The sequence below is a fragment of the Sinocyclocheilus grahami genome, unplaced genomic scaffold (assembly GCF_001515645.1).
Source record: "Sinocyclocheilus grahami isolate Dianchi unplaced genomic scaffold, SAMN03320097.WGS_v1.1 scaffold1314.1, whole genome shotgun sequence".
NCBI lineage: Eukaryota > Metazoa > Chordata > Actinopteri > Cypriniformes > Cyprinidae > Sinocyclocheilus > Sinocyclocheilus grahami.
This window is the reverse complement of record NW_015506493.1, coordinates 131,963-145,974: the sequence shown is the minus strand read 5'-3', so window position 1 is coordinate 145,974 and position 14,012 is coordinate 131,963. Positions and strand designations below refer to the sequence as shown.

Genomic DNA, 14,012 nt, shown 5'->3' with positions numbered 1-14,012 from the left:
ATGTTTGCATTTGTGATTGGAGAAATGCGGGCGGGTTTGAGAACAGCGCGGCCAGCGGATTCGACGAAGGAGCGTCCGGCGGGCTTGCGGCAACCACATGTGACGACCCCGGGCTGGACTCCGCTTCGTCCACACAAAGTAGTTTCGCTTTCACAACGAAACACACAGCACCTTCATGACATGGCGGCGGCGGAAACAACAATACTACAGCGAGAATAAAAGTTAAGCCATCTTTCTTTGCGTGAACATTTGGGCGGCGTTATGCAAATCTTCCCACATCGTGACGTAGACATGTGGGGGCGTGTTAGAACGAGCCGTTTTAGGTAGGCGTGGTTGACTCTTAACTTTTATAAAGAATATCTCTTTGGATTTGAGACTTTAGTCTTTGCAACTTTACAGATCTTCTTTATGCACCAAGAGCTTGTAACACTTCAAAGAGAAAGGAAAAATTGAAATCGCATCATATGACCCCTTTAAGTGTCAGTTTTTCGAAATTGAGATTTATACATCAACTGAAAGCTGATAAATAAGCTTTCCATTGATGTATGGTTTGTTAGGATAGGACAATATTTGGCCGAGAAACAACTATTTGAAAATCTGGAATCTGAGGGTGCAAAAAAAATCTAAATATTTATAAAATCGCCTTTAAAGTTGTCCAAATGAAGTTCTTAGCAATGCATATTACTAATCAAAAATTAAGTTTTTATATAGGCAATAAACAAAATATCTTCCTGGAACATGATCTTTACTTAATATTCTATTGATTTTTGGCATACATTTTATATATATACCTTAGAACATTTCCAGACCTGGAAAAATGTTCTGGTTGTCCAGGAAACTTAGGGTTTACTGTACTTCAGTATACTTCTTTTTTTTTTTACGTGTATGCTAACATATCTGTACAGTATGCGTCACGGAATTCAATTTTCGGCATCAAAAGTTGCACGCAGCTAAATTTTTATAGCTGTGCATACTTTGTACGCTCAGCTCGCACATGCAACTTGACACCTGTGTTAATGCACGCTATCAAATGGAGTATACATTGAAAGTCTATGCATTCAGCTGTACGCATACGCGAAAAACTGAAGTATACTTTGGGCTTGAGGGGTTTGTTCAAATCACTAACTCTAAATATGCACTGTTAGCAAGTACCACTAATGATTTAACACAATTTGGTCAATAACTGTGCATGTGTAAACACTGTAAGATAGAGACTTGGTCTTGCACAATGCAGATAAAGTTGTACCATGCTGTTTCAAAGAGCATTCCACACTGCAATACACACATGTATGCATGTTCCTGCATGAGTGTGTCAGATAATAGATATCAAAACAAAGCTTTATTTTCATGCTGACTGCAGCAAGTCTCGATAGCCGTGCAGCATCATTGGCCTTGACCTCTTTATCTGTGCTCAGATGCAAATTGCGTCCTCAACGTGTAGATGTTGTTTGACATATGACAGTAGAATCTATGAGTAAACTCTTGTATTTTAAAGCATATTCATGCATTATCTAGGATAAGCCTTTGTTTGGCCATCACCCAAATGCTCCTGCAACAATGCACAATCGGTTTTGGTTAGCAGCCAAGCATACTGTGAGTGTAGGCTTTGATGTCTTCTCTGACCTACCTACTGATGCAGACCAGGGGTTGAGGAAGCTCCTATTGAAACTTGAGCTTGCTTAGCCACAAGCTAGTTCAAGATTATGTTGCAAAGGAACTCAAAATGAATTAGTAATTTTTATTTTATTGAATTTTTCTGTGAAATTGTATATTTACATTGAATTTACATTGTATATTTACCTTTTACTTGTCTATGACTATGACTACTTGATTACATAGATATCAAAACAAAGCTTTATTTTCATGCTGACTGCAGCAAGTCTCGATAGCCGTGCAGCATCATTGGCCTTGACCTCTTTATCTGTGCTCAGATGCAAATTGCGTCCTCAACGTGTAGATGTTGTTTGACATATGACAGTAGAATCTATGAGTAAACTCTTGTATTTTAAAGCATATTCATGCATTATCTAGGATAAGCCTTTGTTTGGCCATCACCCAAATGCTCCTGCAACAATGCACAATCGGTTTTGGTTAGCAGCCAAGCATACTGTGAGTGTAGGCTTTGATGTCTTCTCTGACCTACCTACTGATGCAGACCAGGGGTTGAGGAAGCTCCTATTGAAACTTGAGCTTGCTTAGCCACAAGCTAGTTCAAGATTATGTTGCAAAGGAACTCAAAATTAATTAGTAATTTTTATTTTATTGAATTTTTCTGTGAAATTGTATATTTACATTGAATTTGCATTGTATATTTACCTTTTACTTGTCTATGACTATGACTACTTGATTATAATATCATTTTTGTCTTATTTATATACTATTACTGCCTTTTTAAAATATTTTCAGTTTTAATTTAATTTTAATGTTTGTTAAACGGAGTGGTAGTATAGGTAACCATTTTGCTAATGTTACCATTATTAGCAAGATGCTACATTTTGCTGAAACATTACAAACTTATTTTTTGAATTAAACCAGGAACATCTATTAAGAAAGTAAATTAGGTACATTTGGATTGGAAGTTGGCATTTGGAAGTCTCGCTTAGCTGTAAGGCTGTTAGCATAATGCACAGTGACATAAAACATAACAGCAATGGTGAATTTTGTCATGCTACACCCCAACATGTTGGAAAAAAATGGCTTGTTACAGGAAAATCAACACTATTTTGAGAATAGCTGAGCTAATGTCAGGCTACTAAAAAGATAAGCAGCGCCACTACATACAGCAACTCCCCAACACTGAGGGAGAAGCAAGGACGCTAGTTAATATTTTGTAAAGACATTTTTGATACGACTTACACACACTGCAAAGAACACTCCTTCCAGGTACAACAAACATGCTCAACCACACCTTTCTTTCCTTCTTTCATCTTAGGGTCTCCTTATTAAATGGCTTACAGGGATGAGATGAGACATGTACAAACACAAACACACACAGTGTATGATAAGAAAATACGTAAAGCCAGTAATTGGAGGATGGTGAGAGAAGTCTAGTCTGTGTCTCTTTGTGTAAACTGTCTGGACTGCTCCTGGGAATTTCCCTTAATTTTTTTCTCCTCGCTCAAGCATTGCAACACTGTTATTCTTGTGAGGGCTTGAGGGCTTGTCTCTGGTGGCAGAGGTCTTGGTCTGTTAATTCCTCTGGACACACTAAAGCTCTGCAGGAGCCAGAGACACTGGGAATGATGAACAGTGCACAAATTGAGAGAGACGGCGGAGGAGAAACAGAGCAGAGGGTTTTTTCCTCCACTATAAATAATACTTTTGTACTTACATTTATATATATTTTTTGTCCACTCATGAGTGCTGCAGAGCCAACCAAAATAATTGATGTTGTCATTGCACTGCCAAGCTCCATTACAGATGAACATATTTTGGTCCCACTGTTCTGGCACCGATGCTGTATGGCATTTCAAGACACGTTATTTCTCACTAGCTCAACTTTCACTTACTTTCAAAAGAGCCAAAACTCTGGGACACCAAATTCTTCATTCTTATTCATGCCTCCACATTTTCAAAGTTGGAATGATGTGTTTGAATATGAGACACATGAGAACAAATAGTATTTGTAAAGAGCACATGACATTCAGGGAAAAACTAGATGCAACACAATGTCATGGCAATTAATTCGTAACTTTTAAATTTTAGCAAATTGTTGGCCAAATCATATAAATTCATACAATCTCATTCGTACATTTTCATATAATCTGCTTACGTCCTATTGATGTTGAGGGATGGACCTTCATGCTTTTTTCAAAAAAATTGTATGTTTGCCGAAATTAAATGCCGCCTTGTGAAATAGTTAAGTTTTCCTGTGAAATCAGGTTGACAAGATATTATGGCTACAAATTAAGAATGAATTAGTGCAACGTGGCCACAATTGACCTAAAACGAGGGAATGATTTAATAAATTGTGGGAATAAATTAATAAAACGTTGCCACAGTTTAACTAAATGGCCATAAATTAATAAGTCGTGGAAACAAATTCTTGATTCGTGGCCACAATATCTTTTTTTTTTTAGCATGTCGTGATATGTCATATTGACTAAAATTTTGCATTGTGTTAAATCGCTTCAGAAAACTTGTAGTACACTCAGAACATTTTCTAAAAATACTTTAACTATGTTGATGCAAAAATGTCAAGTGGTGTAACCATCAAGTCTAAAAATGTTCAATTTTTGAGTCATGAATATCAACATGTTTTCTTAGGGTTAGTCCATGTGACCTGAATAAAATGCATGTTTTGGTAAAAACAAAAAAACAAAAAATGTAACGATTAACACATAGTCATGAGGGTCTAAATTGGTCCTCTATGTTTGGTTTTCTTGTCACATGATGAAACATGGCCTCTGCATGTTGGTTGCCCCACATTATGTGTCCGAAATTGCGTACTGTCTGAGTAGGTACTACATTCAAATTTGAACTAACATTACGACGTTAGAAAAGTATGTACTATGTAGTATGAATATAAGTAGCATGAAGGAAATTTGGATGCCATGTTGCTACTGTCATGTGACCTACCAGCGTCAGCTGCTTCACTTCACTGCCATTCATAAATCCTTTCCTGTGGCCTCTTGGGATAATACAGTGCCCATAAAATACGCACTTCAAAATCTCATTGGAAGTAGTAGATCATCTGTTTACTTTTCGCCTACAATTTTTTGAATACTATGAATTTGGTCATACTACTCTTTAGTGTACCGTTTATGACATACTATGTAGGGAAGTATTCAATTTCAGATGCATTTTAACTTTTATTTGTTGGACAAAAGTTTTTCATATATGTTATTATTATAAAGTTACATAAAGTATAATGCTTAAAAAAATGCTTTGAATTCTACTTTTGCATTCCAAGGAAGACATAAAGTTGGGTTTGGAATAACATCAGAGTGAATAAATGATGACAGAGTTTTCACTGCCGAACTATTCCTTAAAAGTACCACAAGTCAAGAGCTTGACCAGCTAGCAAGTGTGCAGTGTTTGTACACAATAGAAGTTCAACTTATTATTCTCATGCTTGGACGGATGGGAAGGAGAGCAAAGGTTTTTGGTTTTGGCAGGAATCCCAGCTTGGCATGGGCTGCCGGTGATCGAGGTATGTGTGGGTGTCCATGTGTCCAAGTGTGTCTGTCTTACAGAAATGGTACAAGTATGCATCTCTGTGCTCCATGGAGGTTTCCCACACATGGTAGATGTGGTTGCGCAGTGACTCATTCTCTTTGGCAAGGCGGGATCTCAGGGGACTTCAACTCCCATAGTCCCTTTTTTATCTGCCTATTTTTACCACAACCATAACAAATGTCCGCTCATTTGCTTTTCCTTTTTCCTCCATATCAAACTGTCACTTGATGGCCATCCATATCAAAACGTCTTTCCATTTCAGCCCTTTTCGGAACAGCTCTTCTGACCTCGTACCCCTTCCCCCCTCTGTCTTCATTGAGATGTCAGTCATGAACTACATTGACACTGGATTTCCAGATTCTACACCTGCTGAAACTTTGGTGTGTGTGCGTGGGTCCTCACACATTCCTCTCCATCTTACGGCTAAAGTCAGGGTCAGGAATGCAACTCATGCTTGCCACACACACACACACACACACACACACACACACACACACACACACACACACTTATAAAATGAAACAAGAACACGCACAACCAGAATGCATTGTTATAAAACAAAATCCCAATCTCTGGATGAGTGGAATGAATGGAAACTTCCAGAGAATTCTATTATTCCTTTTACCTCACCAAATCGCACCAAACCAAATTTGGAAGGTAGTGTGTGTGTCGTGTCTATTTTATCAGCTTTTGTTTCAACTCTAGAACATTGTGCAGCTCACCTCCTGTAGTCTGCTGTCTTCACCTTCTCCTTTTTTTCTTCTTCTTGTAGCCTATTCATTGTTGCTTTCTTTCCCATCATTTCTCCTCAATAGTTGTTAGTCTGTGGTGCTTCCTGTCTCAGTGGGGTTAATTAAGGACTCACCCATCTAAATCTGAGGAGACACACTGGCTTCAGTAGACCCTGAAACTCACTAGCTCGCCCCTATTTCTCCTGTTAGACATTAGTCTGACAGGACATGTCTAATGTAAACACCGTCTGAATATGAACTAAATGTGTTAACTATTAACTTTCTAATAGCTCAGAGGAAAACACCTTGCTAACTCACCTCCGGAGTAGAAATATATAGCAAAATAAATTCGTATTTTAATACCCGCGACGGTTTATCTTTCAAGCAACGCATTTTTTGTCAGAATGTCACGTCCTCAGCACTTGTGGAGTTAAGTGGGGGGAAAAAATCTGTCTTCATAGGTTTAGCAAGGTGAAGCATATCCAATTTTTAGTGGTTTGTCATTTTTGAACAAATTTGCGAACAAATACGGTGTTTTTTAACAAAGTGCTTGAGTGACTGAAGTCGCTTGTCGTCACCTACTGACTTAACCCGCAGAAAAGTTTCACCAAACGAATCTTTTTTTTTACTGATTCAAAAGATTCGAGTCACTGAGATGAATCAGAATCCCCAGCACTGCAGTTTCACTGAGGCGGTGACTTGAAAGGCGCGTGGTTTGCAGAGATTCACCTCGTCTTGAGGGGGCGCGCGGCTCGTCGAGTTTAACATGAGGAGATGAGAGAAGCTGCAGTTCATTCTCTGTCAGATCCTTTCCACGCCGCGGGACCTGCTGAAGTTTGAACCAAACTACTTTTATGTGAGGACACAGAGTATGGACGTTGCATAAAAATGGACTATTTTGGATAAATGTGGACTCTTTTGTACCACGATTTTGAGCCTATAGGTGTACATTTGGATTTAGATTAGCCTTTTATTCGTTTTTTTTCTATACAATTCTGATGCGGTAAAGGGATGAAGGATTGCTTCATTCATGTTTTCTTAGTGTGTGAGTGTGTGTGTGTGTGAGGAGAGAAATGATCTTGCGCACTGGTTTGCGGGTTTGATTTTTTTAATTTAATGGATTAGCAGCGTCAATAACTTATTAATAGGAGCTCGTTTGATTTCATAGAGTCGGGTTTCGATTTTTCGGCTCTGACTTGTGAAGAGTTTATCCTTTGAGAGATTTGTCTGTGGAAAGGCATGTTCCCTGGCTTCTCGCCGGTTGGAGCATCTTTGCGGCTCCGGTCGGAAAGGTTTCGCCTGCGCTGGGGCACATTTGGACCACAGGGGAGATGAGAGCCGCGCTGATCCACTTTCTCTTCTGCTGCTTCTCCCTGCTTTCAGCAGCCGCTGAGGTAAGATCAACATCTGAACACATGCATTGAGGATAGAAGAAGAACACGATGGGGTTTTTTTTACTGAAGAGAGAGATTCCTTTATAAATAGAAAGAGAGAGAGAGCATGTATAGTAAGGCCTGTCACTACGCAGTTCTTCATTATAACTTTAATGGTTATTAAAACCAGAAAATCGTATTTCGCGTAATTGTAGCTATGTGAGCAATGAGAAGATGATGGACGTTCTAAAATCTTTTTTTAACTTAAAATCTATTTCTAAAATATTAAAATATATTAAAATATTAAATATTCTAAAGTATATAACTTTTCCAAAATATATTTTAAACACACGTGGCAAGTTTTTAATAACGTAACTAATATCTGCACTCGTGTTACATACGATTTATTTTTTTATCTTTTTACAATTTTCTACACACCTTTGGGTTACGAGTCTGACTCTCTAACCATTAGGCCACGACTTCCCCCTTAACATTTGATTATGTTCCATTGATGTCACCTGTGTTCCCCTGATTGCCCTGTGTTTAAAAGTCCTAGTAACACTTTACAATAAGGTTCATTAGTTAAACATTAGTTATTGTATTAACTAACATGAACTAACCATGAGCAATACATTTGTTACTGTATTTACTAATCTACGCTCACGTTAGTTAATAAAAATACAGATGTTCATTGTTAGTTCATGTTAGTTCACAGTGCATTAACTAATGTTAACAAGATTTTAATAATGTGTTAGTAAATGTTGAAATTAACATTAACAAAGATTAATAAACGCTGTATAAGTGCAGTTCATTATTAGTTCATGTTAACTAATGTAGTTAACTAATGAACCTTATTGTAAAGTGTTACCCATACGATTTATTTTTTTTATCTTTTTACAATTTTCTACACACCTTTGGGTTACGAGTCTGACTCTCTAACCATTAGGCCACGACTTCCCCCTTAACATTTGATTATGTTCCATTGATGTCACCTGTGTTCCCCTGATTGCCCTGTGTTTAAAAGTCCTAGTCTGTTCAGTTTGTGTTTGTCAGGTCTACTCGTTCTCTACGTGTGTTGGCTCTAGCTCCTATTGTGGATTATCTCCTGAGTTTCCTTGATTAAAGACAGTTCTCGTTTACTTGTGCCTCCTTCGTGTTTCCGCAACAGCGTGACGTGACAGAAGACCTGACCAAGTACAGTTACCTCCATGTGTTCCCTCCGTTTTTGTTTCCGTTGTTTCTATGGATCCCCTCCTTCGCCCTGAATTCCTCCTCCTCTTTCTGGAGCAGGGGGAGCGCTTGCTCGAGGACCATACCAGACTGTTTCTGGCCCTCGCCGAACTTACCAGCTACCCGGACGATGTGCTCTGCGTGTTCTATGATGCTAGCCTGAACACCGCGTGCAGAGCGCCGTCATCCAAAGATGGTCTTCGAGCAGAATTCGCTGCCTTCATAGAGTGGACTATGGAGAGAAACTGATCGCCATCCTGGATGATCTCGTCAGATCCACTCCAGACCCAGTGCCCAGCCCACCATCTCCCCGCGGTGCGGAGCATCAGCCCGAGCCCACCGATGATGGAGAGCCAATTCCCACCACGATCAGCGAGCCAGCGCGAAGCCAAGCGACTGAGCAGAGGATCGCCCCGGACGTAGAGCTCAACTCGTCAGACCAGGTGTGAGAGCCGGCAATAATGGCTGCCACAAGAGAGAAAGGCGCGGACGGTGTGAGCGGGGAGAGGAGCTCTGCCCACTGCACCACGGCTGAGGGTGAGCTGAGTATGGTACAGCAAAAGTGCCAAACCGAAGAGGAGAGGGCTCCAGTCCAGAGCGCCCGCTCCTAGAAAGCGCCCTCCAGTGCCAGCTCCTCGTAAGCTCCCTCAAGTGTCCACTTCTCCTGGGTGCCATCCTGTTCCCATGTTCAGCCTAGAGGGGGCTCCTGATCCAGAGTTTAGCCCTGAATGCCCGGAGGCTCACAAATGCCTGCACTCCCACCCGCTCCTGCCTCCTCCACCGCTGTCGTCTGGCAGCCCCTCTGCTCGCCCTCAGCCCACCATCATTACTGTGCGAGCTCCACGGGTCTGCCATCCTCCAGCGTCGCCATGGCTGGAGAATCCCTCACCTCCGTCTCCAGCCTCTGAAGCCTGGACTCCGCCTCGGCCCGTAGACCCAGCAGCTCCACCTTGGCTCCTAGCTCCCTCACCTCCACCATCACCCATCGATCCACCAGCTCCACCGGACTCCCTCGTCCCTCTGGCTCCGCCTTGGTCGGGTGTCGACCCGCCATCACCTCAGGACTCCGCTCCTCCGGCTGCACCTCGTCGCTCCGTCCCACCGGCTCCTTCCTCCCGCCAGCTCCACCTTGGTCCTCAGTCACTCCGGCTCCGCCATGGATCTCTGGATCTCCGCCTCCACCTTGGTCGCCAGAGCCCTCGGCTCCAACCTTGCCCCCCGGATCCTCGGCATCCCCCTGGCTCGTTGGCTCTTCGTCTCCGCCTTGGGCTCCTCCGCCGCCGTTGGATGGCCCCCTGGAGTTGGCGGTCATTCCTCCTCCATGGCTCCTCCCTCCGTCGGCTCCACCGTGGGTCGCCATCATGGCTGTGTTCTGGGTCCTGCTTGGCTCGTCCTGCTCCGGGCCCCTCCTGTCTCCTCCCTCCTTCGTCGCCTCCCTGGTCTCTGTCTGCCGGCCCTCTCCCGGGTGTCCGTCCTCCTCCTGAGCCTCCTCCCAAGCTCCCACCTATGCCTCCCTCTGTTGTTGTTACTGTGCGAGGATGCACCTTCCGGGAGGGGGCAAAATGTCAGACTTTTGGACCTGTTTTGCCCCCGTAGTCCTTCCTGTGTTTCCTTATTTGGTCAAGTTCCTGTCCTCGTTTAGTTTGATTATGTTCCAATGATGTCATCTGTGTTCCCCTGATTGCCCTGTGTTTAAAAGTCCTAGTCTGTTCAGTTTGTGTTTGTCAGGTCTACTCGTTCTCTACGTGTTGGGGCTCAAGCTCCTATTGGTGATTATCTCCTGAGTTTCCTTGATTAAAGACAGTTATCGTTTACTAGTCTGACTCTCTAACCATTAGGCCACGACTTCCCCCTTAACATTTGATTATGTTCCATTGATGTCACCTGTGTTCCCCTGATTGCCCTGTGTTTAAAAGTCCTAGTCTGTTCAGTTTGTGTTTGTCAGGTCTACTCGTTCTCTACGTGTGTTGGCTCTAGCTCCTATTGTGGATTATCTCCTGAGTTTCCTTGATTAAAGACAGTTCTCGTTTACTTGTGCCTCCTTCGTGTTTCCGCAACAGCGTGACGTGACAGAAGACCTGACCAAGTACAGTTACCTCCATGTGTTCCCTCCGTTTTTGTTTCCGTTGTTTCTATGGATCCCCTCCTTCGCCCTGAATTCCTCCTCCTCTTTCTGGAGCAGGGGGAGCGCTTGCTCGAGGACCATACCAGACTGTTTCTGGCCCTCGCCGAACTTACCAGCTACCCGGACGATGTGCTCTGCGTGTTCTATGATGCTAGCCTGAACACCGCGTGCAGAGCGCCGTCATCCAAAGATGGTCTTCGAGCAGAATTCGCTGCCTTCATAGAGTGGACTATGGAGAGAAACTGATCGCCATCCTGGATGATCTCGTCAGATCCACTCCAGACCCAGTGCCCAGCCCACCATCTCCCCGCGGTGCGGAGCATCAGCCCGAGCCCACCGATGATGGAGAGCCAATTCCCACCACGATCAGCGAGCCAGCGCGAAGCCAAGCGACTGAGCAGAGGATCGCCCCGGACGTAGAGCTCAACTCGTCAGACCAGGTGTGAGAGCCGGCAATAATGGCTGCCACAAGAGAGAAAGGCGCGGACGGTGTGAGCGGGGAGAGGAGCTCTGCCCACTGCACCACGGCTGAGGGTGAGCTGAGTATGGTACAGCAAAAGTGCCAAACCGAAGAGGAGAGGGCTCCAGTCCAGAGCGCCCGCTCCTAGAAAGCGCCCTCCAGTGCCAGCTCCTCGTAAGCTCCCTCAAGTGTCCACTTCTCCTGGGTGCCATCCTGTTCCCATGTTCAGCCTAGAGGGGGCTCCTGATCCAGAGTTTAGCCCTGAATGCCCGGAGGCTCACAAATGCCTGCACTCCCCCCCGCTCCTGCCTCCTCCACCGCTGTCGTCTGGCAGCCCCTCTGCTCGCCCTCAGCCCACCATCATTACTGTGCGAGCTCCACGGGTCTGCCATCCTCCAGCGTCGCCATGGCTGGAGAATCCCTCACCTCCGTCTCCAGCCTCTGAAGCCTGGACTCCGCCTCGGCCCGTAGACCCAGCAGCTCCACCTTGGCTCCTAGCTCCCTCACCTCCACCATCACCCATCGATCCACCAGCTCCACCGGACTCCCTCGTCCCTCTGGCTCCGCCTTGGTCGGGTGTCGACCCGCCATCACCTCAGGACTCCGCTCCTCCGGCTGCACCTCGTCGCTCCGTCCCACCGGCTCCTTCCTCCCGCCAGCTCCACCTTGGTCCTCAGTCACTCCGGCTCCGCCATGGATCTCTGGATCTCCGCCTCCACCTTGGTCGCCAGAGCCCTCGGCTCCAACCTTGCCCCCCGGATCCTCGGCATCCCCCTGGCTCGTTGGCTCTTCGTCTCCGCCTTGGGCTCCTCCGCCGCCGTTGGATGGCCCCCTGGAGTTGGCGGTCATTCCTCCTCCATGGCTCCTCCCTCCGTCGGCTCCACCGTGGGTCGCCATCATGGCTGTGTTCTGGGTCCTGCTTGGCTCGTCCTGCTCCGGGCCCCTCCTGTCTCCTCCCTCCTTCGTCGCCTCCCTGGTCTCTGTCTGCCGGCCCTCTCCCGGGTGTCCGTCCTCCTCCTGAGCCTCCTCCCAAGCTCCCACCTATGCCTCCCTCTGTTGTTGTTACTGTGCGAGGATGCACCTTCCGGGAGGGGGCAAAATGTCAGACTTTTGGACCTGTTTTGCCCCCGTAGTCCTTCCTGTGTTTCCTTATTTGGTCAAGTTCCTGTCCTCGTTTAGTTTGATTATGTTCCAATGATGTCATCTGTGTTCCCCTGATTGCCCTGTGTTTAAAAGTCCTAGTCTGTTCAGTTTGTGTTTGTCAGGTCTACTCGTTCTCTACGTGTTGGGGCTCAAGCTCCTATTGGTGATTATCTCCTGAGTTTCCTTGATTAAAGACAGTTATCGTTTACTTGTGCCTCCTGCGTGCTTCCTCAACAGCGTAACGTGACGCATGAGGGTCTAAATGGGACTTTTCTGTTTTCTTGCATGTTGGTTATGACACCCTGACTTCAGATATTAATGTTATAAAGTCAAAAAGCAATATTTTAAAGCTGTGTTTATTGATTTTTTTAAAAGAAATAATTGTGAAATATTATGACAAACTACAACAAACGTAAGTAATTTTAATTTGACATGGTTTGAATAACTACTTTTTTCATAGGAAGCACCAATTCCGCAAGAGCTGATTGAGAGACTGTCTAACAGCGAGATCCACAGCATCAGCGATCTCCAGAGGATCCTGGAGATTGACTTCGTAGGTAAAGTCTCACTGTTTTTCTTATTATTTGATAAGATGAGTGAGTAGGTTGAGTGAGTTCTAAATCCTAAACTTAAAAGGCAATGGCAGGTAATGGTGATACAAATCAGTGACGTGAATCTATTCAAAAGGGAAAAAAAAGATTTGTTCAGATTCGTTCAATGAATTGTTTAGTGACTCTTCTCCAGGTTACATCTTAATGTAGTAGGTGGCTACAAGTTTGTGTCGTGAGTGACTCATTGAAAGATTCACTCAACTGATTCATTAAAAGGTTAATATATGGCTATTTCAAGTTTTCCTTTCTCTTTGGAGTGTTTCAAGCAGTTTGTGAATAGATAAGATCCCTAAAGTTGCAAAGACTAAAGTCTCAAACCCAAAGATATATTCTTTATAAAAGTTAAGACTAGGGTTGGGTATCAAAAACCGGTTCCATTTTAGAACCGGTTTCAAATTTCCAAGAACCGGGTATTCGATAAGACGCGTGCATTTCGATTCTGCTTAACAATTCCGGCGTTCGCATTTTTAATGTGATTAAAAATGATTTAAGTGCAGGAACGGAAAGAACTTGCGCACTGTTTGCGTGCAGCGCACACGAAGCGCAAGCGCGAGCACAGAGAACAGAGGTCACGGTACGGGTTCCCGGTTTGTGTCCGTTCTCGAACCGTTCGGTGTATTTCCACTGTAGAAAAGGATGTTCCGGGCCGAAATGGACTTCTTTCATATTTGTCGCCCAATATGCAGAAAACTACGTCAGTATACTGTATCATCATAAACACAGCCGTTTTTGTCTTACGTAAACAGATGAGAAAGAAAACACACGTTCAGTATTTTTAGATCTGCGTTAGTTCAGTGTTAAAGAGACAGCAGCCTAATAAACTGTCATTAATGTTAATAAAAGAACAAAAGAAAATCATTCACTGATCTTGACTGAATATATTTAATAACTTTAATTGATTAATCTATATTTTATTTATGAAAAGAAAACTATGAAGTGTTTTTAAACTTTTAATTGCAGTTTCTGTACCTGACATTTTGTTCAGTTGTATTTATTTATGATATTGCTAATTTATTTGTTTGTTCCTATCTTATTATTGACTGTTTACTTGTCTTTAATATTTGAAATGTATATTAATCTAGTTGTTTTTGCTGTGGTATTTAAAAAAAAAAAAAAAAAAGCATAGGCAAATTTCCTCTTGCAGTTTTCTGTAGTGTGATG

At 43.7% G+C, this 14,012-nt stretch overlaps 1 protein-coding gene and 1 long non-coding RNA gene across 4 annotated transcripts in view; one reads left to right on the top strand and one right to left on the bottom strand.

Moving 5' to 3' along the window:
• Positions 1-5,153: 5,153 nt before the first annotated feature.
• Positions 5,154-6,291, bottom strand: LOC107569133 (uncharacterized). The gene is made up of 3 exons (XR_001606869.1): positions 6,228-6,291; positions 5,901-6,053; positions 5,154-5,631 (listed from the first exon to the last, which is right to left on the bottom strand). It is a non-coding gene; the product is annotated as an uncharacterized lncRNA (long non-coding RNA).
• A 293-nt stretch (positions 6,292-6,584) lies between these two features.
• The window catches only part of pdgfaa (platelet-derived growth factor alpha polypeptide a), a 17,441-nt gene continuing 10,013 nt past the window's right edge, over positions 6,585-14,012 (top strand). Inside the window, exons 1-3 of one of the 3 annotated variants that reach the window (XM_016255135.1) lie at positions 6,587-6,765; positions 7,078-7,303; positions 12,701-12,797. In XM_016255135.1, the coding sequence (XP_016110621.1) occupies positions 7,241-7,303; positions 12,701-12,797 (160 nt within the window). In that variant the 5' untranslated portion in view covers positions 6,587-6,765; positions 7,078-7,240. Of the gene's footprint in view, positions 7,304-12,700; positions 12,798-14,012 lie in introns of all 3 variants that reach the window. The other 2 variants (XM_016255136.1, XM_016255134.1) reach the window with 2 other exon arrangements.